This window comes from Somniosus microcephalus, chromosome 4 (assembly GCF_052327205.1).
Source record: "Somniosus microcephalus isolate GS21.2 chromosome 4, FLI_Smic_1.0, whole genome shotgun sequence".
Lineage (NCBI taxonomy): Eukaryota > Metazoa > Chordata > Chondrichthyes > Squaliformes > Somniosidae > Somniosus > Somniosus microcephalus.
Window position 1 is genome coordinate 3,960,265 of NC_140990.1, and position 27,134 is coordinate 3,987,398.

The 27,134-nt window shown below is 52.0% G+C and overlaps 1 protein-coding gene and 2 non-coding genes across 3 annotated transcripts in view; all 3 read left to right on the forward strand.

The window, feature by feature from the left end:
* Positions 1 to 27,134, forward strand: part of LOC147118188 (ATP-dependent chromatin remodeler CHD8-like) — a 131,902-nt gene that overhangs the window by 57,674 nt on the left and 47,094 nt on the right. The window contains 11 exon segments of the mRNA XM_085984289.1: positions 414 to 593; positions 3,756 to 3,866; positions 5,572 to 5,768; positions 6,938 to 7,137; positions 11,215 to 11,374; positions 15,096 to 15,185; positions 18,017 to 18,120; positions 23,691 to 23,820; positions 24,195 to 24,270; positions 26,013 to 26,088; positions 26,721 to 26,925. Coding sequence (XP_085840415.1) covers positions 414 to 593; positions 3,756 to 3,866; positions 5,572 to 5,768; positions 6,938 to 7,137; positions 11,215 to 11,374; positions 15,096 to 15,185; positions 18,017 to 18,120; positions 23,691 to 23,820; positions 24,195 to 24,270; positions 26,013 to 26,088; positions 26,721 to 26,925 — 1,529 coding nt within the window.
* LOC147118189 (small nucleolar RNA U6-53/MBII-28) lies at positions 10,503 to 10,620 on the forward strand. Its single transcript, XR_015078257.1, has one exon. It is a non-coding gene; the product is annotated as a small nucleolar RNA U6-53/MBII-28 (small nucleolar RNA).
* LOC147118190 (small nucleolar RNA U6-53/MBII-28) lies at positions 25,692 to 25,809 on the forward strand. The gene has a single exon (XR_015078259.1). It is a non-coding gene; the product is annotated as a small nucleolar RNA U6-53/MBII-28 (small nucleolar RNA).

The window sequence follows — 27,134 nt, forward strand, 5'->3', positions numbered from 1 at the left end:
TAGCGAACGATAAAAGTGGTTTACCACACAGGGTACTGAATTTGGATGATCAGCCATGATCTCATTGAATGGCAGAGCAGGCTCGAGGGGCCGAATGGCCTACTCCTGCTCCTATCTTCTATGTCTCTATGCTCCTTAAAACCTACCTCTTTGACCAAGCTTTTGGTCACCTGTCCGAATATCTCCTTGTCTGGCTCGGTGTTGAACATCGTTTGATGACGCTCCTGTGAAGCACCGTGGGACTACGTTAAAGGCGCTATATAAATACAAGTTGTTCTGTTCACGCTGGCGGGTGCAAGGGTCGTGGGGAGGGGGTGGGGGGCACAGAACGTGGGTTGCTCCCACGGCTCTGCACGTTTGGTAGCGCTCGGGAATTTCCTCAACATCTCTCTTTACTGCTCCTGTCCCTACAGATCCAGCAGTTCTCCAAGAAGGAGATCGAGGACTTGCTGCGTAAGGGAGCATACGGGGCCATCATGGACGAGGAGGACGAGGGCTCCAAGTTCTGCGAGGAGGACATCGATCAGATCCTCTCTCGGAGAACCACCACCATCACCATCGAGACTGAGGGCAAGGGCTCGACTTTCGCCAAGGTACGGGGCGTTTACAGTCTGTATACGGAGGGGCGTTTACGCTGCACTCTGTACGGAGGGGCGTTTACAGTCTGTGTACGGAGGGGGGTTTACAGTCTGTGTACGGAGGGGGGTTTACAGTCTGTGTACGGAGGGGGGTTTACAGTCTGTGTACTGATGGTGTTTACACTGCAGTCTGTAGACCCTATTGCACTGTGTACTGATGGGGTTTACACTGCAGTCTGTAGTCCCTATTACACTGTGTACTGATGGTGTTTACACTGCAGTCTGTAGACCCTATTACACTGTGTACTGATGGTGTTTACACTGCAGTCTATAGACCCTATTACACTGTGTACTGATGGTGTTTACACTACAGTCTGTAGACCCTATTACACTGTACTGATGGTGTTTACACTGCAGTCTGTAGACCCTATTACACTGTGTACTGATGGTGTTTACACTGCAGTCTATAGACCCGATTACACTGTGTACTGATGGTGTTTACACTACAGTCTGTAGACCCTATTACACTGTACTGATGGTGTTTACACTGCAGTCTGTAGACCCTATTACACTGTGTACTGATGGTGTTTACACTACAGTCTATAGACCCTATTACACTGTGTACTGATGGTGTTTACACTGCAGTCTATAGACCCTATTACACTGTGTACTGATGGTGTTTACACTGCAGTCTGTAGACCCTATTACACCGTGTACTGATGGTGTTTACACTGCAGTCTGTAGACCCTATTACACTGTGTACTGATGGTGTTTACACTGCAGTCTGTGGACCCTATTACACTGTGTACTGATGGTGTTACACTGCAGTCTGTAGACCCTATTACACTGTGTACTGATGGTGTTACACTGCAGTCTATAGACCCTATTACACTGTGTACTGATGGTGTTACACTGCAGTCTGTAGACCCTATTACACTGTGTACTGATGGTGTTTACACTGCAGTCTGTAGACCCTATTACACTGTGTACTGATGGTGTTTACACTGCAGTCTGTGGACCCTATTACACTGTGTACTGATGGTGTTACACTGCAGTCTGTAGACCCTATTACACTGTACTGATGGTGTTACACTGCAGTCTATAGACCCTATTACACTGTGTACTGATGGTGTTACACTGCAGTCTATAGACCCTATTACACTGTGTACTGATGGTGTTTACACTGCAGTCTGTAGACCCTATTACACTGTGTACTGATGGTGTTTACACTGCAGTCTGTAGACCCTATTACACTGTGTACTGATGGTGTTTACACTGCAGTCTATAGACCCGATTACACTGTGTACTGATGGTGTTTACACTACAGTCTGTAGACCCTATTACACTGTACTGATGGTGTTTACACTGCAGTCTGTAGACCCTATTACACTGTGTACTGATGGTGTTTACACTGCAGTCTGTAGACCCTATTACACTGTGTACTGATGGTGTTTACACTACAGTCTATAGACCCTATTACACTGTGTACTGATGGTGTTTACACTGCAGTCTATAGACCCTATTACACTGTGTACTGATGGTGTTACACTGCAGTCTGTAGACCCTATTACACTGTGTACTGATGGTGTTACACTGCAGTCTATAGACCCTATTACACTGTGTACTGATGGTGTTTACACTACAGTCTATAGACCCTATTACACTGTGTACTGATGGTGTTTACACTACAGTCTATAGACCCTATTACACTGTGTACTGATGGTGTTTACACTGCAGTCTATAGACCCTATTACACTGCAGTCTGTAGACCCTATTACACTGTGTACTGATGGTGTTTACACTGCAGTCTGTAGACCCTATTACACTGTGTACTGATGGTGTTACACTGCAGTCTGTAGACCCTATTACACTGTGTACTGATGGTGTTTACACTGCAGTCTGTAGACCCTATTACACTGTGTACTGATGGTGTTACACTGCAGTCTGTAGACCCTATTACACTGTACTGATGGTGTTTACACTGCAGTCTGTAGACCCTATTACACTGTGTACTGATGGTGTTTACACTGCAGTCTGTAGACCCTATTACACTGTGTACTGATGGTGTTTACACTGCAGTCTGTAGACCCTATTACACTGTGTACTGATGGTGTTTACACTGCAGTCTGTAGACCCTATTACACTGTGTACTGATGGTGTTTACACTGCAGTCTGTAGACCCTATTACACTGTGTACTGATGGTGTTACACTGCAGTCTGTAGACCCTATTACACTGTGTACTGATGGTGTTTACACTGCAGTCTGTAGACCCTATTACACTGTGTACTGATGGTGTTTACACTGCAGTCTGTAGACCCTATTACACTGTGTACTGATGGTGTTTACACTGCAGTCTGTAGACCCTATTACACTGTGTACTGATGGTGTTTACACTGCAGTCTGTGGACCCTATTACACTGTGTACTGATGGTGTTTACACTGCAGTCTATAGACCCTATTACACTGTGTACTGATGGTGTTTACACTGCAGTCTGTGGACCCTATTACACTGTGTACTGATGGTGTTTACACTGCAGTCTGTAGACCCTATTACACTGTGTACTGATGGTGTTTACACTGCAGTCTGTAGACCCTATTACGGTGTTACACTGTAGACCCTATTACACTGTGTACTGATGGTGTTTACACTGCAGTCTGTAGACCCTATTACGGTGTGTACTGATGGTGTTACACTGTAGACCCTATTACACTGTGTACTGATGGTGTTTACACTGCAGTCTGTAGACCCTATTACACTGTGTACTGATGGTGTTTACACTGCAGTCTGTAGACCCTATTACACTGTGTACTGATGGTGTTTACACTGCAGTCTGTAGACCCTATTACACTGTGTACTGATGGTGTTTACACTGCAGTCTGTAGACCCTATTACACTGTGTACTGATGGTGTTTACACTGCAGTCTGTAGACCCTATTATGCTGTGTACTGATGGTGTTTACACTGCAGTCTGTAGACCCTATTACACTGTGTACTGATGGTGTTACACTGCAGTCTGTAGACCCTATTACACTGTGTACTGATGGTGTTACACTGCAGTCTGTAGACCCTATTATGCTGTGTGTACTGTTGCGTAATCTCTCTCCGGTTGTCATTGCTGGTGTACTGTTGATGGGATGCTCGCCCGATTCTAACTTTCGACCCCACTCCGTTCCAGGCTAGTTTTGTGGCAACAGGGAACAGGACGGATATTTCACTGGATGATCCCAACTTCTGGCAGAAGTGGGCGAAGAAAGCCGATATCGACCTGGACATGGTGAATCGGAGAGTGAGTGTCGCTTTCTGGGTTATTCTTGGCTTTCTGATCCCCCCCCCCCCCACCCTCCTTGTCTAGTGAACTGCCCCACCGGTGGATGAGGGGGTACAACTGCGCTGTCCCTGTGGCACATGTGGGTGAGGTGTTTCGGAGTGTGCTGTCCCCAGTACGTGCTCCCTGCCCCACCCGTGGGTGAGGGGGTTACGGAGTGTGCTGTCCCCAGTACGTGCTCCCTGCCCCACCCGTGGGTGAGGGGGGTTACGGAGTGTGCTGTCCCCAGTACGTGCTCCCTGCCCCACCCGTGGGTGAGGGGGTTACGGAGTGTGCTGTCCCCAGTACGTGCTCCCTGCCCCACCCGTGGGTGAGGGGGTTACGGAGTGTGCTGTCCCCAGTACGTGCTCCCTGCCCCACCCGTGGGTGAGGGAGTTACGGAGTATGCGTCACTGGTGCCCGCTCCCTTCCCCCGTGTCCTCTCCTGCTGTCTGATCCTCTCCGATTTCCCCAGGAACATAAGAATTAGGAGCAGGAGTCGGCCACATGGCCCCTCGAGCCTGCTCCGCCATTCAATAAGATCATGGCTGATCATCAACCTCAACTCCACTTTCCCGCCCGATCTCCATATCCCTCGATTCCCCGAGAGTCCAACAATCTATCGATCTCAGCCTTGAATATACTCAAAGACTCAGCATTCACAGCCCTCTGGGGCAGAGAGTTCCAAAGATTCACAACCCTCTGAGTGAAGAAATTCCTCCTCATCTCAGTCCTAAATGGCCGACCCCTTATCTTGAGACTCTGCCCCCTAGTTCTAGACACTCCAGCCAGGGGAAACAATCTCTCAGCATCTACCCTGTCAATCCCCTTCAGAATCTTGTATGTTTCAATAAGATCACCTCTCATTCTTCTAAACTCCAGACAGTATCGGCCCATTCTACACAATCTCTCATCATAGGACATCCCTCTCCTCCCAGGAATCAATCTAGTGAACCTTCGTTGCACCGCCTCCAAGGCAAGTATATCCTTCCTTAGATAAGGAGACCAGAACTGTGCACAGTAGTTGAGTATTGTGTGCAGTTTTGCTCGCCTTATCTGAGGAAGGATGTTCTTGCCATGGAGGGAGTTCAGCGAAGATTCACCAGACTGATACCTGGGATGGCAGGAATGACGTATGAGGAGAGATTGGGTCGATTGGGCTTATACTCACTGGAGTTTAGAAGATTGAGAGGGGATCTCATCGAAACTTATAAAATTCTATCAGGACTAGACAGACTAGATGCAGGAAGGATGTTCCCGATGGCCGGGGAGTCCAGAACCAGGGGTCACAGTCTAAGGATAAGGGGTAAGCCATTTAGGACAGAGATGAGGAGGAATTTCTTCACCCAGGGAGTGGTGAACCAGTGGAATTCTCTACCACAGAAGGCAGTTGAGGCCAACTTATTAAATATATTCAAGAAGGAGTTAGATATATTTCTTAAGGCTAAAGGGATCAAGGGATATGGGGAGAAGGCCGGGACAGGGTACTGAATTTGGATGATAGGCCATGATCTCGTTAAATGGCGGAGCAGGCTCGAGAGGCCGAATGGCCTACTCCTGCTCCTATCTTCTATGTTTCTATGTTGAGGGGGTACGGAGCCTGCTACCCCGGGTACCCACTCCCTACGCCGTGTCCTCGCCCGCTGTTGGACCTTCTCTGATCTGTGCACCTCTTGTTTCCCGGCAGAATAACCTGGTGATCGACACCCCGCGGGTCCGCAAGCAAACCCGGCCGTTCAACACGACCAAGGACGATGACGTGGAATTCTCGGAGATGGACAGCGAGAACGACGAGCGGCCCAAGTCCCGGAGGTCCCACGACCGGCGTCACGGCTACGGGCGCACCGAGTGTTTCAGGGTGGAGAAGAACCTTCTGGTCTACGGGTGGGAATGTGGAGTCGTATTCAGAAAGCGCGAGAGAGCGAGCGCGACTGGAGCTCGGCGAATGCCTGTGTGCGAGCGTGTGTGTTTTTTAGCGAGGGAGCGTGTGTGTTGCTGGGGGCAGTACTGAGGGAGCGCCGCACTGTCGGAGAGGCAGTACTGAGGGAGCGCTGCACTGTCGGTGGGGCAGTACTGAGGGAGCGCTGCACTGGAGGGGCAGTACTGAGGGAGCCCTGCACTGTCGGAGGGGCAGTACTGAGGGAGTGCCGCACTGTCGGAGGGGCGGTACTGAGGGAGCCCTGCACTGTCGGAGGGGCAGTACTGAGGGAGCGCTGCACTGTCGGAGGGGCAGTACTGAGGGAGCGCCGCACTGTCGGAGGGGCAGTACTGAGGGAGCGCTGCACTGTCGGAGGGGCAGTACTGAGGGAGCGCTGCACTGGAGGGGCAGTACTGAGGGAGCCCTGCACTGTCGGAGGGGCAGTACTGAGCGAGCTCCACACTGTCGGAGGGGCAGTACTGAGGGAGCGCCGCACTGTCGGAGGGGCAGTACTGAGGGAGCGCTGCACTGTCGGAGGGGCAGTACTGAGGGAGCGCTGCACTGTCGGAGGGGCAGTACTGAGGGAGCACCGCACTGTCGGAGGGGCAGTACTGAGGGAGCGCAGCACTGTCGGAGGGGCACTACTGAGCGAGCGCAGCACTGTCGGAGGGGCACTACTGAGCGAGCGCTGCACTTTGAGGTGTGGTCTTTTGGACGAGACGTTGAACCAAGGCCCCGTCTGCCCTATTGGATGTAATCGATCCTACGGGACACTATTCGTGGAAGAGATGGGGAATTCCTTCCGGTGTTCTGGGACCAATATTAATCCCTCAACCAACATCACTTTTTAAAAAAAAAAAAAGATAATCTGGTCATTATTACATTGCTGTTTGTGGGAGCTTGCTGTGCGCAAATTGCTAACCGGGACGACACTTCAAAAGTACTTCATGTCTGTGAAGCGCTATTGGACGGCCTGAGGTGGTGAGAGGCGCTGTAGAAATGGGAGCTCTTCCCTTCATTTCAGGAGTGAGCGGAGCCCAGACCTGGCAAAGGGCTCCTTCTCGAAGGGTGGGGGTCTGGTGTGGCAGAGTTTTAACGCTGATTTTTTTTTTTCCCCCCCTCTTCCCTCGTGCAGCTGGGGCCGGTGGAAGGACATCCTGGCCCACGGGCGCTTCAAGCGCAGGATGGCGGAGCGCGACGTGGAGGTGATCTGCCGCACCATCCTCGTCTACTGCCTGCTGCACTACAGGGGCGACGAGAAGATCAAGGGCTTCATCTGGGACCTGATCACCCCCACCGTGAACGGGCAGACCAAGGAACTGCAGAACCATTCGGGTATGAAGGGAGGGGTGGGGACGAGGAGTGGGGACCTGCACTGGGATTGTCTGAGAGGAGGGGGGGGTGAAGAGGAGAGAGATGGGGAAGGAGAGGAGAGGTGAGAGATCAGGCTCACTGTCCGATCACTCCGCTCCCCATGGGTTAATTTTAGATGAGTAGAACTGAAAAGCAGATCAGTTATGTTAAACTTGTATAGAACCTTGGTTAGCCCACACTTGGAGCTCCGTGTGCAGTTCTGATCGCCATATACCTGGGTTAGACCACACTTGGAGCACTGTGCACAGTTCTGATCGCCGTATACCTGGGTTAGACCACACTTGGAGCACTGTGCACAGTTCTGGTCGCCGTATACCTGGGTTAGGCCACACTTGGAGCACTGTGCGCAGTTCTGATCGCCATATACCTGGGTTAGACCACATTTGGAGCACTGTGCACAGTTCTGATCGCCATATACCTGGGTTAGACCACACTTGGAGCACTGTGCGCAGTTCTGATCGCCATATACCTGGGTTAGACCACACTTGGAGCACTGTGCGCAGTTCTGATCGCCATATACCTGGGTTAGACCACACTTGGAGCACTGTGCGCAGTTCTGGTCTCCATATACCTGGGTTAGACCACACTTGGAGCACTGTGCACAGTTCTGATCGCCATATACCTGGGTTAGACCACACTTGGAGCACTGTGCACAGTTCTGGTCTCCATATACCTGGGTTAGACCACACTTGGAGTACTGCGTGCAGTTCTGGTCACCACATTACAGGAAAGATGTGATTGCACTAGAGAGGGTACAGAGGAGATTTACAAGGATGTTACCGGGAGTAGAGAATCTTAGCTATGAGGAAAGACTGGATAGGCTGGGCCTGTTTCCCTTGGAACAGAGGAGGCTGAGGAGAGACCTTATTGAGGTGTATAAAATTATGAGGGGCCTAGATAAAGTGGATAGAAAGGACCCGTTTCCCTTAGCAGAGGGGTCAAAAACCAGGGGGCACAGATTTAAAGTAATTGGTGGAAGGTTTAGAGGAGATTTGAGGGGAAATTTCTTCACCCAGAGGGTTGTGGGGGTCTGGAACTCACTGCCTGAAAGGGTGGTAGAGGCAGGAACCCGAACCACATTTAAAAAGTACTTGGATGTGCACTTGGGATGCTGTAACCTGCAGGGCTATGGACCAAGAGCTGGGAAGTGGGATTGGCTGGATAGCTCTTTGTTGGTTGGCGCGGACACGATGGGCCGAAATGGCCTCCTCCCGTACTGTAACTTTCTATGGTTCTTTCTATGATATACCTTGGTTAGACCACACTTGGAGCACTGTGCACAGTTCTGGTCTCCATATACCTTGGTTAGACCACACTTGGAGCACAGTGCACAGTTCTGGTCTCCACATACCTTGGTTAGCCCACACTTGGAGCACTGTGCACAGCTCTGGTCTCCGTATACCTTGGTTAGACCACACTTGGAGCACTGTGCACAGTTCTGGTCTCCACATACCTTGGTTAGACCACACTTGGAGCACTGTGCACAGTTCTAGTCTCCATATACCTTGGTTAGACCACACTTGGAGCACTGTGCACAGTTCTGGTCTCCATATACCTTGGTTAGACCACACTTGGACCACTGTGCACAGTTCTGGTCTCCATATACCTTGGTTAGACCACACTTGGAGCACTGTGCACAGTTCTGGTCTCCACATACCTTGGTTAGACCACACGTGGAGCACTGTGCACAGTTCTGGTCTCCATATACCTTGGTTAGACCACACTTGGAGCACTGTGCACAGTTCTGGTCTCCACATACCTTGGTTAGACCACACGTGGAGCACTGTGCACAGTTCTGGTCTCCGTATACCTTGGTTAGACCACACTTGGAGCACTGTGCACAGTTCTGGTCTCCACATACCTTGGTTAGACCACACGTGGAGCACTGTGCACAGTTCTGGTCTCCATATACCTTGGTTAGACCACACTTGGAGCACTGTGCACAGTTCTGGTCTCCGTATACCTTGGTTAGACCACACTTGGAGCACTGTGCACAGTTCTGGTCTCCATATACATTGGTTAGATCGCACTTGGAGCACTGTGCACAGTTCTGGTCTCCGTATACCTTGGTTAGACCACACGTGGAGCACTGTGCACAGTTCTGGTCTCCGTATACCTTGGTTAGACCACACTTGGAGCACTGTGCACAGTTCTGGTCTCCACATACCTTGGTTAGACCACACTTGGAGCACTGTGCACAGTTCTGGTCTCCATATACCTTGGTTAGACCACACTTGGAGCACTGTGCACAGTTCTGGTCTCCGTATACCTTGGTTAGACCACACTTGGAGCACTGTGCACAGCTCTGGTCTCCATATTATACCTGAAGAAGGAGCAGCGCTCCGAAAGCTTGTGATTTCAAATAAAGCTGTTGGACTATAACCTGGTGTTGTGTGACTTTTTACATTTGTCCACCCCAGTCCAACTCATATTATAAAAACGATATAGAGGCACTGGTTTAAGTACAAATAAGATTCACACGATGGTACCAGAACTGGGAGGTTATAACTATCAGGAAAGACTGAATAGGCTGAGGGGTGACCATTTGAGGCCTTTAAGGTAATGATGAGGAAAGGCGGGAGGAGGCTCGAGTGGAGCATAAACGTCAGCATGGACTGGTTGGGCCGAATGGCCTGTTTCTGTGCCGTATATCCAATGTAATCCTATCTATTGAAAGGGTTTGATCGGGTAGGTGTAGAGGTGTTGTTTCTACTTGCGGGGGAGACCAGAACTCGGGGCCATCAATATTAGATAGTCACTAATAAATCCAATAGGGAATTCAGGAGACACTTTACCCAGAGAATGTGGAACCGCACTGTTGTAGCAGCACGTGTGGCCAGGGTTTAGGAGGTCCGGTTCCCAGTGTTTGCCCTTGTGCGGTCAGGGATCGGTCGGTGCGGGGGGTCCTGTTTCTGGTGTTTGCCCTCGTGTGGTCAGGGTTTGGTCAGTGCAGGGGGTCCTGTTCCCGGTCTTTGCCCTCGTGTGGTCAGGGTTCGGTCGGTGCGGGTGGTCCTGTTCCTGGTGTTTGCCCACCTGTGGTCAGGGTTCGCTCGGTGCGGGAGGTGCTGTTCCCGGTGCTTGCCCTCGTGTGGTCAGGGTTCGCTCGGTGCGGGAGGTCCTGCTTCTGGTGTCTGCCCTCGTGTGGTCACGGATCAGTCGGTGCCGGAGGTCCTGTTCCCGGTGTTTACCCTCGTGCGGTCAGGGTGCGGGAGGTCCTGTTGCCGGTCTTTGCCCTCGTGTGGTCAGGGTTCGGTCGGTGCGGGAGTTCCTGTTCCCGGTGTTTGCCCTTGTGCGGTCAGGGTTCGGGAGGTCCTGTTCTCGGTGTTTGCCAGTGATGAGATGCCATGCTAATACCGATGCACCAGGCTGTGTCTTGCGATCCGGCTCTGGGTGTACGTGAGTTAAATTCACCTTCTCGACACGGTGTGTGGAGACCTGAGGCAAAACACCATCGATACATGAACGGGACCCGGGATGAGGGACTTCAGTTATGTGGAGAGACTGGAGAAGCTGGGATTGTTCTCCTTAGAGCAGAGAAGGTTAAGGGGAGATTTAATATGGAGAAGGCAGGGCTGAGGGACGCGGGGGGGAAGTGGGTTTGTGGGATGTGGGGCCGAAGAACACGCTGACTACTGGGCGAGAGACTGACCCGAGGGGAGCGGGGGGCTGGGCCGTGAGAGACTGACCCGAGGGGAGCGGGGGCTGGGCCGTGAGAGACTGACCCGAGGGGGGCGAGGGCTGGGCTGTGAGAGACTGACCCGAGGGGAGCGGGGGGCTGGGCTGTGAGAGACTGACCCGAGGGGAGCGGGGGCTGGGCTGTGAGAGACTGACCCGAGGGGAGCGGGGGGCTGGGCCATGAGAGACTGACCCGAGGGGAGCGGGGGCTGGGCTGTGAGAGACTGACCCGAGGGGAGCGGGGGGCTGGGCCGTGAGAGACTGACCCGAGGGGGGCGAGGGCTGGGCTGTGAGAGACTGACCCGAGGGGAGCGGGGGGCTGGGCTGTGGGCGAGGGACTGACCCGTCCCCTCTGTTCCGTAGGGCTGTCTGCTCCCGTGCCAAGGGGCCGCAAGGGGAAGAAGATCAAGAACCAGAGTAGCTCCTTCGACGTGCAGAAGGCCGACTGGATCCGCAAGTGCAACCCGGACATCCTGCTCCAGGACGACAGCTACAAGAAGCACCTCAAGCACCACTGTAACAAGTAGGCCCGGGGCGGTGGGGGCGGGTAGCTGGGGCGGGGGGGGGCGTTGTGATGGGGAGTGATGCTCGCTCTGAACTATCTCCCAGAGCACAGACTCAAGGCAGCTGTCCCGTATCCTAACTGGCACCAAGCCCCGTTCACCCGTCACCCCTGTGCTTGCTGACCTACATTGGCTCCCGTGTTCAAATCCCTCCATGGCCTCGCCCCCTCCCCCTCCCCCTCTCTCTAACATAAGAACATAACATAAGAAATAGGAGCAGGAGTAGGCCAATCGGCCCCTCGAGCCTGCTCCGCCATTCAATAAGATCATGGCTGATCTGATCCTAACCGCCAATCTACTATCACAGAACCATCTCCTGAATCTACCAGAATTAGACACACGAAATAGGAGCAGGATCAGGCTACTCGGCCCCTGGGCCCGCTCCGCTACCCACAGGGCCATGACCGATCCGAACCTAGACTCCTGTCCAAATTCCTGCCCGCTCCCCGTAACCCTTAATTCCCTTTACTTCTAGGAAACTGTCTATTTCTGTTTTAAATTTATGTAATGATGTAGCTTCTACAGCTTTTTGGGGCAGCATATTCCATGGACCTACCACCCTCTGAGTGAAGTAGTTCCTCCTCATCTCAGTTTTGAAAGAGCAGCCCCTTATTCTAAGACTATGCCCCCTAGTTCTAGTTTCACCCATCATCGGGAACATCCTCCCCGCATCCACCCGATCCGACCCCTTCACAATCTTATATGTTTCAATAAGATCGCCTCTCATTCTTCTGAACTCCAATGAGTAGAGTCCCAATCTACTCAACCTCTCCTCATACGTCCATCCCCTCATCCCCGGGATTAACCGAGTGAACCTTCTTTGTACTGACTCGAGAGCAAGTATGTCCTTTCTTAAGTATGGACACCAAAACTGTACGCAGTATTCCAGGTGCGGTCTCACCAATACCTTGTGCAACCTCCTCCAGTCCGACAACCTTCCGATATATCTGCGCTCCCCCCAATTCTGGCCTCTTGCACAGCCCCTGATTTTACTCGCTCCACCATTGGTGGCCGTGCCTTTTTTATTATACGTTGCCTCACAGCGCCAGGGACCCGGGTTTGAATCCGGCCTCGGGTGACTGTCTGTGTGGAGTTTGCACATTCTCCCCGTGTTTGCGTGGGTTTCCTCCGGGTGCTCCGGTTTCCTCCCACAGTCCAAAGATGTGCGGGTTAGGTTGATTGGCTATGATAAATTGACCCTTAGCGTTAGGGGGATTAAATACGTGGGGTTACGGGGATAGGGTGGGATATGTGTTGGTGTAGGGGTTACGGGGATCGGGTGGGATATGTGTCGGTGCAGGCTCGATGGGCCGAAATGGCCTCTATCTGCACTGTGGGGTTTCTGTGATCTGTGATTCATGGGATGTGGGCGTCGCTGGCAAGGCCAGCATTTATTGCCCATCCCTAATTTCCCTCGAGAAGGTGGTGGTGAGCCGCCTTGTATAACTGAGTGGCTCGTTAGTCCATTTCAGAGGGCAGTTAAGAGTCAACCACAGAGCTACATATCGGCCAGACCGGGTAAGGGTGGCAGATTTCCTTCCCTGAAGGACATCAGTGAACCAGATGGGTTTTTACAACAATCCGATAGTTTCATGGTTACCACTACCGATACTAGCTTTTTGCTCCGGATTTATTTAATGAACTGAATTTAAATTCCCCAGCTGCCGTGGTGGGATTTGAACTTGTGTCTCTGGACCATTAGTCCAGGCCTCTGGATTACTGGTCCAGTAACATAACCGTAAGCCTTCAGCTGGCCGGACCCTAAGCTCTGGAATTCCCTCCCTAAACCTGTCCGCCTCTCTCTCTTTAAGATGCTTCTTAAAAGGGTGGACAGCTTTAAGTTCCTCGGAGTCCACATCACGGAAGATCTCTCCTGGTCCCTCAATACCTCCTCTCTGGTGAAGAAGGCCCAGCAGCGCCTATATTTCCTAAGGAGGCTGAAGGGATGTAACCTGTCACCCCTGATCCTCTCTAACTTTTACCGCTGCACAATAGAGAGCATCCTGACGAACTGTATCACAGTATGGTATGGCAGCTGTAGCTACTATGACCGGAAAGCCCTGCAGCGGGTAGTCAAAACTGCCCAACGCATTACCGGCACCCGGCTACCGACCATAGAGCACATATACCAGAAACGCTGTTTACGGAGGTCACGGTCCATCATCAAAGACCCTACCCACCCCAGCCACAGTCTGTCCGCCCTCCTGCCATCTGGGAGACGCTACAGATGCATTCGCACCCGTACGACCAGATTTAGGAACAGCTTCTTTCCCAGGGCTGTCATCCTACTGAACTCCACAAATAAACTCTAAAGCCTGCACATCTGCCAATGCACTTTATTATGGTTATGTTTATGTTAATGTATTACAAGCCAAATGTATGTTGAATGTTTAAATGTCTTAATCTAAATGTACACTCTCGGGAGCCGCAAGCCGACATTTTGTTGTACTGCACTTGTGCACTAACAATGACGATAAAAGTTGATTATGATGATAAAACCGACCTTGGACCAGAGAATCCTGTAAGTGTTTCCCCTTCGAGTATTTCTCCAATTCCCTCTTGAAAGTTGCTGTTAAATCTGCTTCCACCGCCCTGTCAGGCAGCGCGTTCCAGATCACCACAACTCACTGCGTTTAAATAAATAAATAAATAAATAAATAAAATTCTTCTCATCTACCCTCTGCTTTTTCCAATTATCTGTGTCCTCTGGTGACCAACCCTCCTGCCACTGGAAACAGTTCCTCCTTATTTACTCGTGTCAAAACCATTCATGATTTTGAACACCTCTATTAAATCTCCTCTTAACCTTGGCAAAATACTGCGGATGCTGGAAATCCGAAATAACAACAGAAAATGCTGGAAAAACTCAGCAGGCCAGGGCAACATCCGTGGAGAGAGAAACAGAGTCAATGTTTCAGGTCGAAACCCTTCGTCAGGACTGAGAAACACAGGAAATGAAACAGATTAAAAGGCCAGTTTGGGGGCTGGGAAATGGGGATGAGAGAACAAAAGAGACATGAAGAGGTGTTGAAGACGAGATGGTGGTAGGACTAGTGGAGAGACAAAAGACGGCTCTAGATTAGGTGTGAAATGCGCTGGCAGAATGAGAGACAGCTGCCATGTGGGAGAGAGGAAAAAAAGGAAGGGCCAAAACAAAGGTGTGGATAAAAAATATATGTAAAAATATAATAGGGGCCGAGGTTATGATCTGAAATTGTTGAACTCGATATTGAGTCCGGAAGGCTGTAAAGTGCCTAATCGGAAGATGAGAACTGGCCTTTTAATCTGTTTAATTTCCTGTGCTTTTCAGCCTTGACGAAGGGTTTCGACCCGAAACGTTGACTATTTCTCTCTCCACGGATGTTGCCTGGCCTGTTGAGTTTTTCAAGCGTTTTCTGCTGTTATTTCTCCTTTTTAACCTTCTCTGTACGAAGGCGAACAACACCAGCTTCTCCAGTCGCTCCACGTCGCCGGTACCAGTCTAGTGGAATGGAAGAGGCTGTTGGTCACCTGCCCCAATATCGCCTCGTGTGGCTCGGTGTGAAGTGTTTGATTTACGCTCCGGTGAAGCAGCTTGGGAGGTTTTACGATGTTCAAGACGCTGTATAATTGGGCGTTGTTTCTCGCACTCTGTCCTGACTTGGCTCTGTGTGTGTCTGTTTCCTCTCTCTGATTCCCCAGGGTGCTGCTGAGAGTTCGAATGCTCTACTACCTGAAGCAAGAAGTGATCGGCGATCAGTCTGACAGGGTCCTGGACGGAGCAGATGCCAAGTACGTTTCCACCACCCTCTCTTGTGCCCCAGGAAAAAGGGAAGCCCCCCCCCCCCTCCCCAGCGCCCTGGGAAAAGGAAGACGCCCCCCCCTCCCCTTGCACCCCGGCGAAACTCCGCTCTCCCCTCTCCCCCCGCTCCCCCCCCCCGGCCTTGTGCCCCAGAGTAAGGATTAATTAGTAATCTTGTTGTGCGAGGCCCCTTGGGGCAGAGCGATCATAATATGATAGAATTTTTCATTAAGATGGAGAGTGAAGTATTTGACTCAGAGACTAGGGTCCTGAATCTAAATAAAGGAAACTAAGATGGTATGAGGCACGAGTTGGCTAGGATGGATTGGGGAACGTTACTTAAAGGGTTGACGGTGGATAGGCAATGGCAAACATTTAAAGCTCACATGGATGAACTACAGAATTTGTTCATCCCTGTTTGGCATAAAAATAAAACAAAGGTGGTGACTCAACCGTGGCTAACAAGGGAAATTAGGGATAGCAAGGAGAGGGCATATAAATTGGCCAGAAAAAGTAGCAAACCTGAGGATTGGGAGCAGTTTAGGATTCAACAAAGGAGGACAAAGGGATTAATTAAGAGGGGGAAAATAGAGTATGAGAGTAAACTGGCAGGGAACATAAAAACTGACTCTCAAAGCTTCTATTGATATGTGAAGAGAAAAAGATTGGTGAAGTCGATCGTAAGTCCCTTGCAGTCAGAATCAGGGGAATTTATAATGGGGAACAAAGAAATGGCAGACCAATTAAATACATACTTTGGTCCTGTCTTCACAAAGGAGGACACAAATAAGCTCCCAGAGATGTCGGGGAACATAGGGTCTAATGAGAGGGAGGAACTGAAAGAAATCAGTATTTGTAGGGAAATGGTGTTAGGGAAATTGACGGGATTGAAGGCCGATTAAATCCCCAGGGCCTGATCATCTACATCCTAGGGTACTTAAGGAAGTGGCCCGAGAAATGGTAGATGCATTGCTGGTCATCTTCCAAATTCTATAGACTCTGGAACAGTACCCATGGATTGGAGGGTAGCTAATGTTACCCCACTATTCAAAAAAGGTGGTAGAGAAAAAGCGGGGAATTATAGACCGGTAAGCCTGACATCGGTAGTGGGGAAAATGCTAGAGTCCATTATAAAAGATGTAATAGCAGAGCACTTGGGAAAAAAATGACAGGATCGGACAAAGTCAACATGGATTTACAAAAGGTAAATCGTGCTTGACTAATTTACTGGAATGTTTTGAGGATGTAACTGGTAGAATAGATAAGGGAGAACCAGTGGATGTGGTGTATTTGGACTTTCAGAAGGCTTTTGATAAGGTCCCGCATAAGCGATTAGTGTGCAAAGTTAAGGCACATGGGATTGGGGGCAAGGTATTGACTTGGATAGAGAACTGGTTGGCAGACAGAAAGCAAAGAGTTGGAATAAACGGGTCTTTTTCCGAGTGGCAGGCAGTGACTAGTGGGCTACCGCAGGGATCGGTCCTTGGACCCCAGCTATTCACAATATATATTAATGATCTAGACAATGGAACTAGATGTAATATCTCCAAATTTGCAGACGACACAAAGCTGGGTGGGAGTGTGTGCTGTGAGGAGGATGCCGAGAAACTCCAGGATGATTAGGACAGGCTGGGTGATTGGGCAAAAGCGTGGCAGATGCAGTATAACGTGGATAAATGCGAGGTTATCCACTTTGGTGGCAAAAACAGGAAGGCAAATTATTATCTGGATGGCAATAGATTGGGAGAAGGGGAAGTGCGACGAGACCTGGGTGTCCTTGTGCACCAGTCGCTGAAGGTAAGCATGCAGGTGCAGCAGGCGGTTAGGAAGGCAAATGGTATGTTGGCCTTCGTAGCGAGAGGGTTCGAGTACAGGAACAAGGATGTCTTGCTGCAGTTGTACAGGGCCTTGGTGAGACCACACCTTGAGTATTGTGTGCAGTTTTGGTCACCTTATCTGAGGAAGGATGTTCTTGCCATGGAGGGAGTGCAGCGATGATTCACCAGACTGATGCCTGGATGGCAGGAATGACGTATGAGGAGAGATTGGGTCAATTGGGCTTATACTCGCTGGAGTTTAGAAGAATGAGAGGGGATCTGATTGAAACTTATAAAATTCTAACAGGACTAGACAGACTAGATGCAGGAAGGATGTTCCTGATGGCGAGGGAGTCCAGAACCAGGGGTCACTGTCTTATGGATAAGGGGTAAGCCATTTAGGACAGAAATGAGGAGGAATTTCTTCACCCAGAGAGTGGTGAACCTGTGGAATTCTCTACCACAGAAGGCAGTGGAGGCCAATTCATTAAATATATTCAAGAAGGAGTTGGATATATTTCTTAAGGCTAAAGGGATCAAGGGATATGGGGAGAAAGCAGGGACAGGGTACTGAAATTGGATGATCAGCCATGATCTCATTAAATGGCAGAACAGGCTGGAGGGGCCGAATGGCCGACTCCTGCTCCTATCTTCTATGTTTGCATGGTAATGGGAGACCCGTACTTCGCGCCTGGGAAAAAGTAGCAACCCCTCTCTTCCTCCCCCCGTGCCTTGGGAAAAGGGAGATCCGCACTTCGCGCCCCGGGGAAAGGTAGCAACCCCCCTCTCCACCCCCCTCCCCTTGCACCCCAGGGAAGCGGAGCTCCCCCGCGTTCCCCTGTATCCCTTCCCTGCCCCGCGTTCCCCTGTATCACTTCCCTGCCCTGCGTTCCCTTGTACCCCATCCCCAACCTGCGTTCCCCGGATAACCGTTTTCGCCTACCCACACACCCTCCCCGCTCTCCGAGAGCTCTCTCTGACCGCTGCCTCTCTCTCTCCTGCAGTGATGTTGATGTCTGGATCCCGGAGGTGGACACAATGGAGGTTCCCGCTGAATGGTGGGACGAGGAGGCTGACAAGTCGCTGCTGATCGGCGTCTTCAAACACGGTGAGTGATTCCTGACCTCCCCCCTGGCCGTGCCGCCCTCATTCCCCCCCCCCCCCCACCGGCCCTCCTGACCCCACCCCATCCTTCTCCGCCCTGCCGCTCAAACCCTCCCCCTCCTCCCATCTTCCATCCTATCTAAGCTTAAGCTTATCCAAAACTCAGCTGCCAGAATCCGATCACACATTCCCCCTGTGCTCACTCACCTACACTGGCTCCCAGTCCGGCAATGCCTCGATTTTTAAAATTCTCATCCTTGTTTTCCAATCCCTCCATGGCCCTCGCCCCCCCTCCCTATCTCTGTAACCTCCTGCAGCTCTCCGAGATCTCTGCGCTCCTCCAGTTCTGGCCTCTTGCGCATCCCCCTGATTTCCATCGCTCCACCATTGGCGGCCGTGCCTTCAGCTGCCGGGGCCCTAATCTCCGGAATTCACTCCCTAAACCTCTCCGCCTCTCTCTCCTTTAAGATGCTCCTCTTTGACCCCCCAGATCACCTGTCCTTATATCTCTTTATGTGGCTCAGTGTCAAATTTTGATTGATAATCGCTCCTGTGAAACACTGTATAAATTGGGGGGGGGGGGGGCGGAGTTCTTGAGTGACAGAGAAAACTCAACTGTTCGTATTTATATAGCCCAGAAGTCTGGGAGCCTGGGTGTTCTGGGGTGGAATGGGACCGTGTGCGGGACTGCGTCAAAGAGGCTCTCAAGGCACCGGTTTCAGCCAGCTGCTGCTGCTCCGTGTATCAGTGAATTAATCCACTCAATATGTTCGGAATCTAAGCACCCCCCCCCCTCGCCTGGCGTGAGAATAATATTCCCCATCTCTTGGCAATGGTGCAGAGAAGGATGGGGAGCAGCAGGCACTAGCGATCGAGGATTGCGAGAGTCCGAAAGGGTACGGGATTCTTTGCGAGCGGAGGCAGTGAGCCACAGGGCTGCAGACTCCCCATTGCCCTCGGTGACGTGAGATCTGTTCTGGGACTAGCACTGAGCGCACAGAACAACCCAGCGGTACTGGGGGAGCGCTGCACTGTCGGAGGGGCAGGGCTGAGGGAGTGCCGCACTGTCGGAGGGGCAGTACTGAGGGAGCGCCGCACTGTCGGAGGGGCAGTACTGAGGGAGCGCCGCACTGTCGGAGGGGCAGTACTGAGGGAGTGCCGCACTGTCGGAGGGGCAGTACTGAGGGAGCGCTGCACTGTCGGGGAGGGGCAGTACTGAGGGAGCGCCGCACTGTCGGAGGGGCAGTACTGAGGGAGCGCCGCACTGTCGGAGGGGCAGTACTGAGGGAGCGCCGCACTGTCGGAGGGGCAGTACTGAGGGAGCGCCGCACTGTCGGATTGGCAGTACTGAGGGAGCACCGCACTGTCGGAGGGGCAGTACTGGGGGAGCGCTGCCCTGTCGGAGGGGCAGCACTGAGGGAGGCCGCACTGTCGGATTGGCAGTACTGAGGGAGTGCTGCACTGTTGGAGGGGCAGTCCTGAGGGAGCGCTGCACTGTCAGAGGGTTAGTACTGAGGGAGCACTGCACTGTCGGAAGGGCAGTAATGAAGAAGAGCCACATAATAGGCTTGACAGCAAAGTTGAAGCCCATGGAATAAAAGGGACAGTGGCAACATGGATACAAAATTGGCTAAGTGACAGGAATCAGAGTGTAGTGGTGAACGGTTGTTTTTCGGACTGGAGGAAGGTGTACAGTGGTGTTCCCCATGGGTCGGTTCTAGGACCACTGCTTTGCTTGATATATATTAATGACTTGGACGTGGGTGTACAGGGCACAATTTCAAAATTTGCAGATGACACAAAACTTGGAAGAATAGTGAACAGTGAGGAGGACAGTGATAGACTTCAAGAGGACAGAGACAGGCTGGTGGAATGGGCGGACATGTGGCAGATGAAATTTAACACAGAAAAGTGCAAAGTGATGCATTTTGGTAGAAAGAATGAGGAGAGGAAATATAAACTAAATGGTTCAGTCCTAAAGGGAGTGTATGAACAGAGAGACCTGGGGGTATATGTGCACAAATCATTGAAGGTGGCAGGGCAGGTTGAGAAAGCGGTTAAAAAGGCTTACGGGATCCTGGGCTTCACAAATAGAGGTATAGAGTACAAAAGTGTGGAAGTTATGATGGACCTGTATAAAACACGTGTTCGGCCCCAACTGGAGTATTGTGTCCAATTCTGGGCACCGCACTTTGGGAAGGATGTGAAGGCCTTAGAGAGAGGGTACAGAAAAGATTGACCAGAATGGTTCCAGGGATGAGGGACTTCAGTTACGTGGAGAGACTGAAGAAGCTGGGGTTGTTCTCCTTAGAGCAGAGAAGGTTAAGGGGAGATTGACCAGAATGGTACCAGGGATGAGGGGCTTCAGTTATGTGGAGAGACTGGAGAAGCTGGGATTGTTCTCCTTAGAGCAGAGAAGGTTAAGGGGAGATTGACCAGAATGGTACCAGGGATGAGGGACTTCAGTGATGTGGAGAGACTGGAGAAGCTGGGGTTGTTCTCCTTGGAGCAGAGAAGGTTAAGGGGAGATTGACCAGAATGGTACCGGGGATGAGGGACTTCAGTTATGTGGAGAGACTGGAGAAGCTGGGTTTGTTCTCCTTAGAGCAGAGAAGGTTAAGGGGAGATTGACCAGAATGGTACCAGGGATGAGGGACTTCAGTTATGTGGAGAGACTGGAGAAGCTGGGATTGTTCTCCTTAGAGCAGAGAAGGTTAAGGGGAGATTGACCAGAATGGTACCAGGGATGAGGGACTTCAGTGATGTGGAGAGACTGGAGAAGCTGGGGTTGTTCTCCTTAGAGCAGAGAAGGTTAAGGGGAGATTGACCAGAATGGTACCAGGGATGAGGGACTTCAGTGATGTGGAGAGACTGGAGAAGCTGGGGTTGTTCTCCTTAGAGCAGAGAAGGTTAAGGGGAGATTGACCAGAATGGTACCAGGGATGAGGGACTTCAGTGATGTGGAGAGACTGGAGAAGCTGGGGTTGTTCTCCTTAGAGCAGAGAAGGTTAAGGGGAGATTGACCAGAATGGTACCAGTGATGAGGGACTTCAGTGATGTGGAGAGACTGGAGAAGCTGGGGTTGTTCTCCTTAGAGCAGAGAAGGTTAAGGGGAGATTGACCAGAATGGTACCAGGGATGAGGGACTTCAGTGATGTGGAGAGACTGGAGAAGCTGGGGTTGTTCTCCTTAGAGCAGAGAAGGTTAAGGGGAGATTGACCAGAATGGTACCAGGGATGAGGGACTTCAGTTATGTGGAGAGACTGGAGAAGCTGGGATTGTTCTCCTTAGAGCAGAGAAGGTTAAGGGGAGATTGACCAGAATGGTACCAGGGGATGAGGGACTTCAGTTACGTGGAGAGACTGGAGAAGCTGGGGTTGTTCTCCTTGGAGCAGAGAAGGTTAAGCGGAGATTGACCAGAATGGTACCAGGGGATGAGGGACTTCAGTTACGTGGAGAGACTGGAGAAGCTGGGGTTGTTCTCCTTGGAGCAGAGAAGGTTAAGCGGAGATTGACCAGAATGGTACCGGGGATGAGGGACTTCAGTGATGTGGAGAGACTGGAGAAGCTGGGGTTGTTCTCCTTAGAGCAGAGAAGGTTAAGGGGAGATTGACCAGAATGGTACCAGGGGATGAGGGACTTCAGTTACGTGGAGAGACTGGAGAAGCTGGGATTGTTCTCCTTGGAGCAGAGAAGGTTAAGCGGAGATTGACCAGAATGGTACCAGGGATGAGGGACTTCAGTTACCTGGAGAGACTGGAGAAGCTGGGATTGTTCTCCTTAGAGCAGAGAAGGTTAAGGGGAGATTGACCAGAATGAGGGATGAGGGACTTCAGTGATGTGGAGAGACTGGAGAAGCTGGGGTTGTTCTCCTTAGAGCAGAGAAGGTTAAGGGGAGATTGACCAGAGTGGTACCAGGGATGAGGGACTTCAGTTACGTGGAGAGACTGGAGAAGCTGGGATTGTTCTCCTTGGAGCAGAGAAGATTGAGAGGAGATTTGATAGAGATGTTCAAAATCACGAGGGGTCTGGACAGAGTAGAGAGAGAGAAACTGTTCCCGTTGGCGGAAAGGTCGAGAACCAGAGGACACAGATTTAAGGTGATTGGCAGAAGAACCAAAGGCGACATGAGGAAAAAGTTTTTCACGCTGCGAGTGGTTAAGGTCTGAAAGGGTGGTGGAGGCAGACTCGATCTTACCTTTCAAAAGGGAATTGGATAAGTATCTGAAGGAAAGAAATTTGCAGGGCTACGGGGAAAGGGCGGGGGAGCGGGACTAGCTGAGAGTCTGGATTGTGTTGGAAGCAGTTCAGAGAAGGTTTACTAGACTAATACCTGGAATGGGCGGGTTGTCTTGTGAGGAAAGGTTGGACAGGCTAGGCTTGTATCCGCTGGAGTTTAGAAGAGTAAGAGGTGACTTGATTGAAACATATAAAATCCTGAGGGGTCTGGACAGGGTGGATGTGGAGAGGATGTTTCCTCTTGTGGGAGAATCTAGAACTAGGGGTCACGGTTTCAAAATAAGGGGTCGCCCATTTAAGACCGAGATGAGGAGAAATTTTTTCTCAGAGGGTGGTGAGTCTTTGGAACTCTCTTCCTCAGAGGGCAGTGGAAGCGGAGTCTGTGAATATTTTTAAGGCAGAGGTAGATAGATTCTTGGTAAGCAAGGGGGTGAAAGGTTATCGGGGATAGGTGGGAATGTGGAGTAATCGGATCAGCCATGATCTTATTGAATGGCGGAGCAGGCTCGAGGGGCCGAGTCCTGCTCCTAATTTGCATGTTCGAGTCGGGATGGGCCGAATGTCGTCCTTCCATGCTGTAACCATTCTGTGACGAGCAGGGGAGTTCTCCCCGGTGTCCTGGGGCCAATATCCCTCAACCAACATGACTAAAACAGATGATCTGGTAAGAAAGCTACTAAGCACTTGGTTTGAATATAAAACAAAGGCTTTAATCAACTGTTTCACAACCACGAGTTCTAGTTACATCACTAGTTCCTGGTTACATAAACGTCCTGAGCAAGCTGGGCCCACCCCTTGGACGGCGCCACCAGCTGGCCGCCCGGTGTTACCTCGTGAGTCATTTCTACATGAATGGTAAGATTCATGACGTTGGTCGTTACAGGAAACTTTCGATTAACCGGCGCCTAAATAACCGGAAATGTCGGTTAACCAGCAAAATTCAGGAGTAGGTTCAGGTAACTTTTATTACTTGCCTTCCTCCATGTGTTGCCGTGCAAGGGTGTGGCTGCAGCTGTTGCTAAGCTACAGAGACGCTTGCAACTTGTGGCCATTGTCCTGAAGCTGTTGCTAAGCAACAGGGTTTGTTGCTTTATACGGAGCTCTCAGCTCCGTATCTTTTACTATAGCGTTCGGTTATCCGGAATCTTTGATCACATTGCTGTTTGTGGGAGCTTGCTGTGCGCAAATCGGCTGCTGCGTTTCCTACATTACAACAGTGATTGGGATGTCCTGAGGTGGTGAAAGGTGCTATACAAATGATGACTGTTGAATTGCCCATTGGTGGTGCGTTGCGTTACCCGTGTTAACTCTGCTCTCTTTTTTTTTGTCCGGCAGGCTACGAGAAGTACAACACCATGCGGGCGGACCCTGCCCTCTGCTTCCTAGACCGGGTGGGCCGGCCTGACGAGAAAGCCATCGCAGCTGAACAGAGAGGGACCGATAATTTCGGTGAAATTGGCGACGGGTAGGAAAACGGTCGGAGTCCGGGCCCCCCCCCCTCGCTGAGCGTTAACTCCGCCGATCGGAGTCCAGGCCTCCCCCTCACTGAGCGTTAACTCAGCGAGGGAGTTCGGGCCACTCACTCGAGCATTAACGCCAACCCCTCGCGCTCCTCCTTCTGCCCCGCCGCACCCGAGCACCAACGGTCAGAAGTAAATCGCGGACTGTAATTGCGATCCACGGACACTAGCCGCGCGCTGCCCTGCTTAACCGGCCATGTCGCGGGAGCGGGCGAATCGCATCGGCATGCGTGCGCGCCCCCCCCCCCCCCCCCCCCAGGGGAGTGGCCGGGGTCTGTACCAGAAACTCGGGGACTCAATCTGGTGTTGTTTTTTCCAGCGGAGATTTCGAGCGGGACCTCGAGGACCCGGAGTACAAGCCCATCATCCTAGGCAGAGACCAGCGCGACGATGACGTGAGTGATTGTCTCCCGGCACTGGAAATCAGCAGCCGGGGATCGGACAGGAGGCAGAACCACGACAGGGAAAGGTTCAGCTAGAGAGAGAGACAGAGGGGACAGACACACCAGTCAGTGTACAGATATCTCCCTGAGGGAGAGGGACTGAGAGACACCAGTCAGTGTACAGATATCTCCCTGAGAGAGAGGGGACTGAGAGACACCAGTCAGTGTACAGATATCTCCCTGAGAGAGAGGGGACTGAGAGACACCAGTCAGTGTACAGATATCTCCCTGAGAGAGAGGGACTGAGAGACACCAGTCAGTGTACAGATATCTCCCTGAGGGAGAGGGACTGAGAGACACCAGTCAGTGTACAGGTATCTCCCTGAGGGAGAGGGACTGAGACACCAGTCAGTGTACAGATATCTCCCTGAGGGAGAGGGACTGAGAGACACCAGTCAGTGTACAGATATCTCCCTGAGAGAGAGGGGACTGAGAGACACCAGTCAGTGTACAGATATCTCCCTGAGGGAGAGGGACTGAGACACCAGTCAGTGTACAGATATCTCCCTGAGGGAGAGGGACTGAGAGACACCAGTCAGTGTACAGATATCTCCCTGAGGGAGAGGGACTGAGAGACACCAGTCAGTGTACAGATATCTCCCTGAGGGAGAGGGACTGAGAGACACCAGCCAGTGTACAGATATCTCCCTGAGGGAGAGGGGACTGAGAGACACCAGTCAGTGTACAGATATCTCCCTGAGGGAGAGGGGACTGAGAGACACCAGTCAGTGTACAGATATCTCCCTGAGAGAGAGGGACTGAGAGACACCAGTCAGTGTACAGATATCTCCCTGAGAGAGGGGGACTGAGAGACGCCAGTCAGTGTACAGATATCTCCGAGAGAGAGGGACTGAGAGACGCCAGTCAGTGTACAGATATCTCCGAGAGAGAGGGACTGGGAGTCAGGGTTCGGGAGGTCCTGTTCCCGGTGTTTGCCCTCGTGCGGTCAGGGTGCGGGAGGTCCTGTTCCCGGTGTTTACCCTTGTGCGGTCAGGGTGCGGGAGGTCCTGTTCCTGGTGTTTGCCCTCGTGCGGTCAGGGTTCGGGAGGTCCTGTTCCCGGTCTTTGCCCTCGTGCGGTCAGGGTTCGGGAGGTCCTGTTCCCGGTCTTTGCCCTCATGCGGTCAGGGTTCGGGAGGTCCTGTTCCCGGTCTTTGCCCTCGTGCGGTCAGGGTTCGGGAGGTCCTGTTCCCGGTGTTTGCCCTCGTGTGGTCAGTGTTCGGGAGGTCCTGTTCCCGGTGTTTGCCCTCGTGTGGTCAGGGTGCGGGAGGTCCTGTTCCCGGTGTTTGCCCTCGTGTGGTCAGGGTGCGGGAGGTCCTGTTCCCGGTGTTTGCCCTCGTGTGGTCAGGGTTCGGGAGGTCCTGTTCCCGGTGTTTGCTAGTGATGAGATGCCATGCTAATACCGATGCACCAGGCTGTGTCCCGCGATCTGGCTCTGGGTGTGTGTGAGTTAAACTCACCTTCTCGACACGGTGTGTGGAGACCTGAGGCATAACACCGGCGGCCAGAATATCTCTAGGATTTGCATCAGCCGGGAAAACAGGCTGGGTCAGGCAGTGACCTTTAACCCTCCGGCCCCCTGGGGTCAGATCCTGCTTCACACAAGTGTGAAGGGCCCCGCTCTCTGATGGGAGTCTGGGAGGGGGCTGCCTGCCGATTTGTGTGCCTGCAGTCACGATGTTTATTCTGTGTACAGGTTGATGGGATGGTGCTGGATGAGGATATCTCGGTGGATGGTGATGATGGTGAGATGCGGAAAGAAGTCTTGATGGGTGAGTCTATCCAAGGTTCACTGCCCCGCTCTCTCCCCGTAGCCCTGTATCAATCCCCAAACTAATCCCACTGTCCCACTCTCTCCCTGTAGCCCTGTGTCAATCCCCAAACTAATCCCACTGCCCCAGTCTCTCACTCCATAGCCCTGTATCAATCGCCAAACTAATCCCACTGCCCCACTCTCTCCCTGTAGCCCTGTATCAATCCCCAAACTAATCCCACTGTCTCACTCTCTTCCCCATAGCCCTGTATCAATCCCCAAACTAATCCCACTGCCCTGCTCTCCCTGTATCTCCATCAGTTCCAAATATTCATGCAACTTCCCTTTTAAAAGATGCCGTGTTCTTTCTCTCACTCACTCCCTGTGGCAACGCATTCACTCCTCCAACAACTCTGTCACTCTCCCTTTCTTTCCCCCTCTTTCTCTCGCGCGCTCTCTCCCTGTCCCCCCCTCTCGCGCGCGCTCTCCCTGTCGCGCCCCCCGTGACCCCACTCGCGCTCTCCCTCTCGTGCGCTCTCCTTTTTGCCACCTCTCTCTCTCCGTCTCCTTCTCGTGCGCCCGCCCTCTCCCCCTCTCGCTGCCTCGCGCTCCCGCGCCCTCGTGCTCTCATGCTCTCCCTTTTCCCTCCAGGTGTCGGGTTGCACGGCCGAGCTCGGTATTGGCCCACGTCCTCTGTGCTGACGGCCCGCTTGCGCCGGCTAGTCACGGCCTACCAGCGCACCTATAAGCAGGAGCAGCAGAAGATGGAGGCTGCGGAGAAGGGGGACCGGAGGCGGCGGCGCTGCGAGGCAGCGTTCAAACTGAAAGAAATCGCAAGGCGAGAAAAGCAGCAAAAGTAAGCGCGGGGGAGGGCGGGAGCGCGGGCGGGAGCGCCAGCGGGTTAGGCCGTCCCCGGACTGATGGTGTTACCCGTCATCCAATGTTCCCCTACATTTTTTTTTGTTTTTGTTTGCGCAGCCCATTCATGACACCGTGCATTTGCGGTTGTTCTCAATTGAAAAGCCGCTGCGCGGGAGGTTCCAAAAGCCGCTAGGCCGCGCAGCT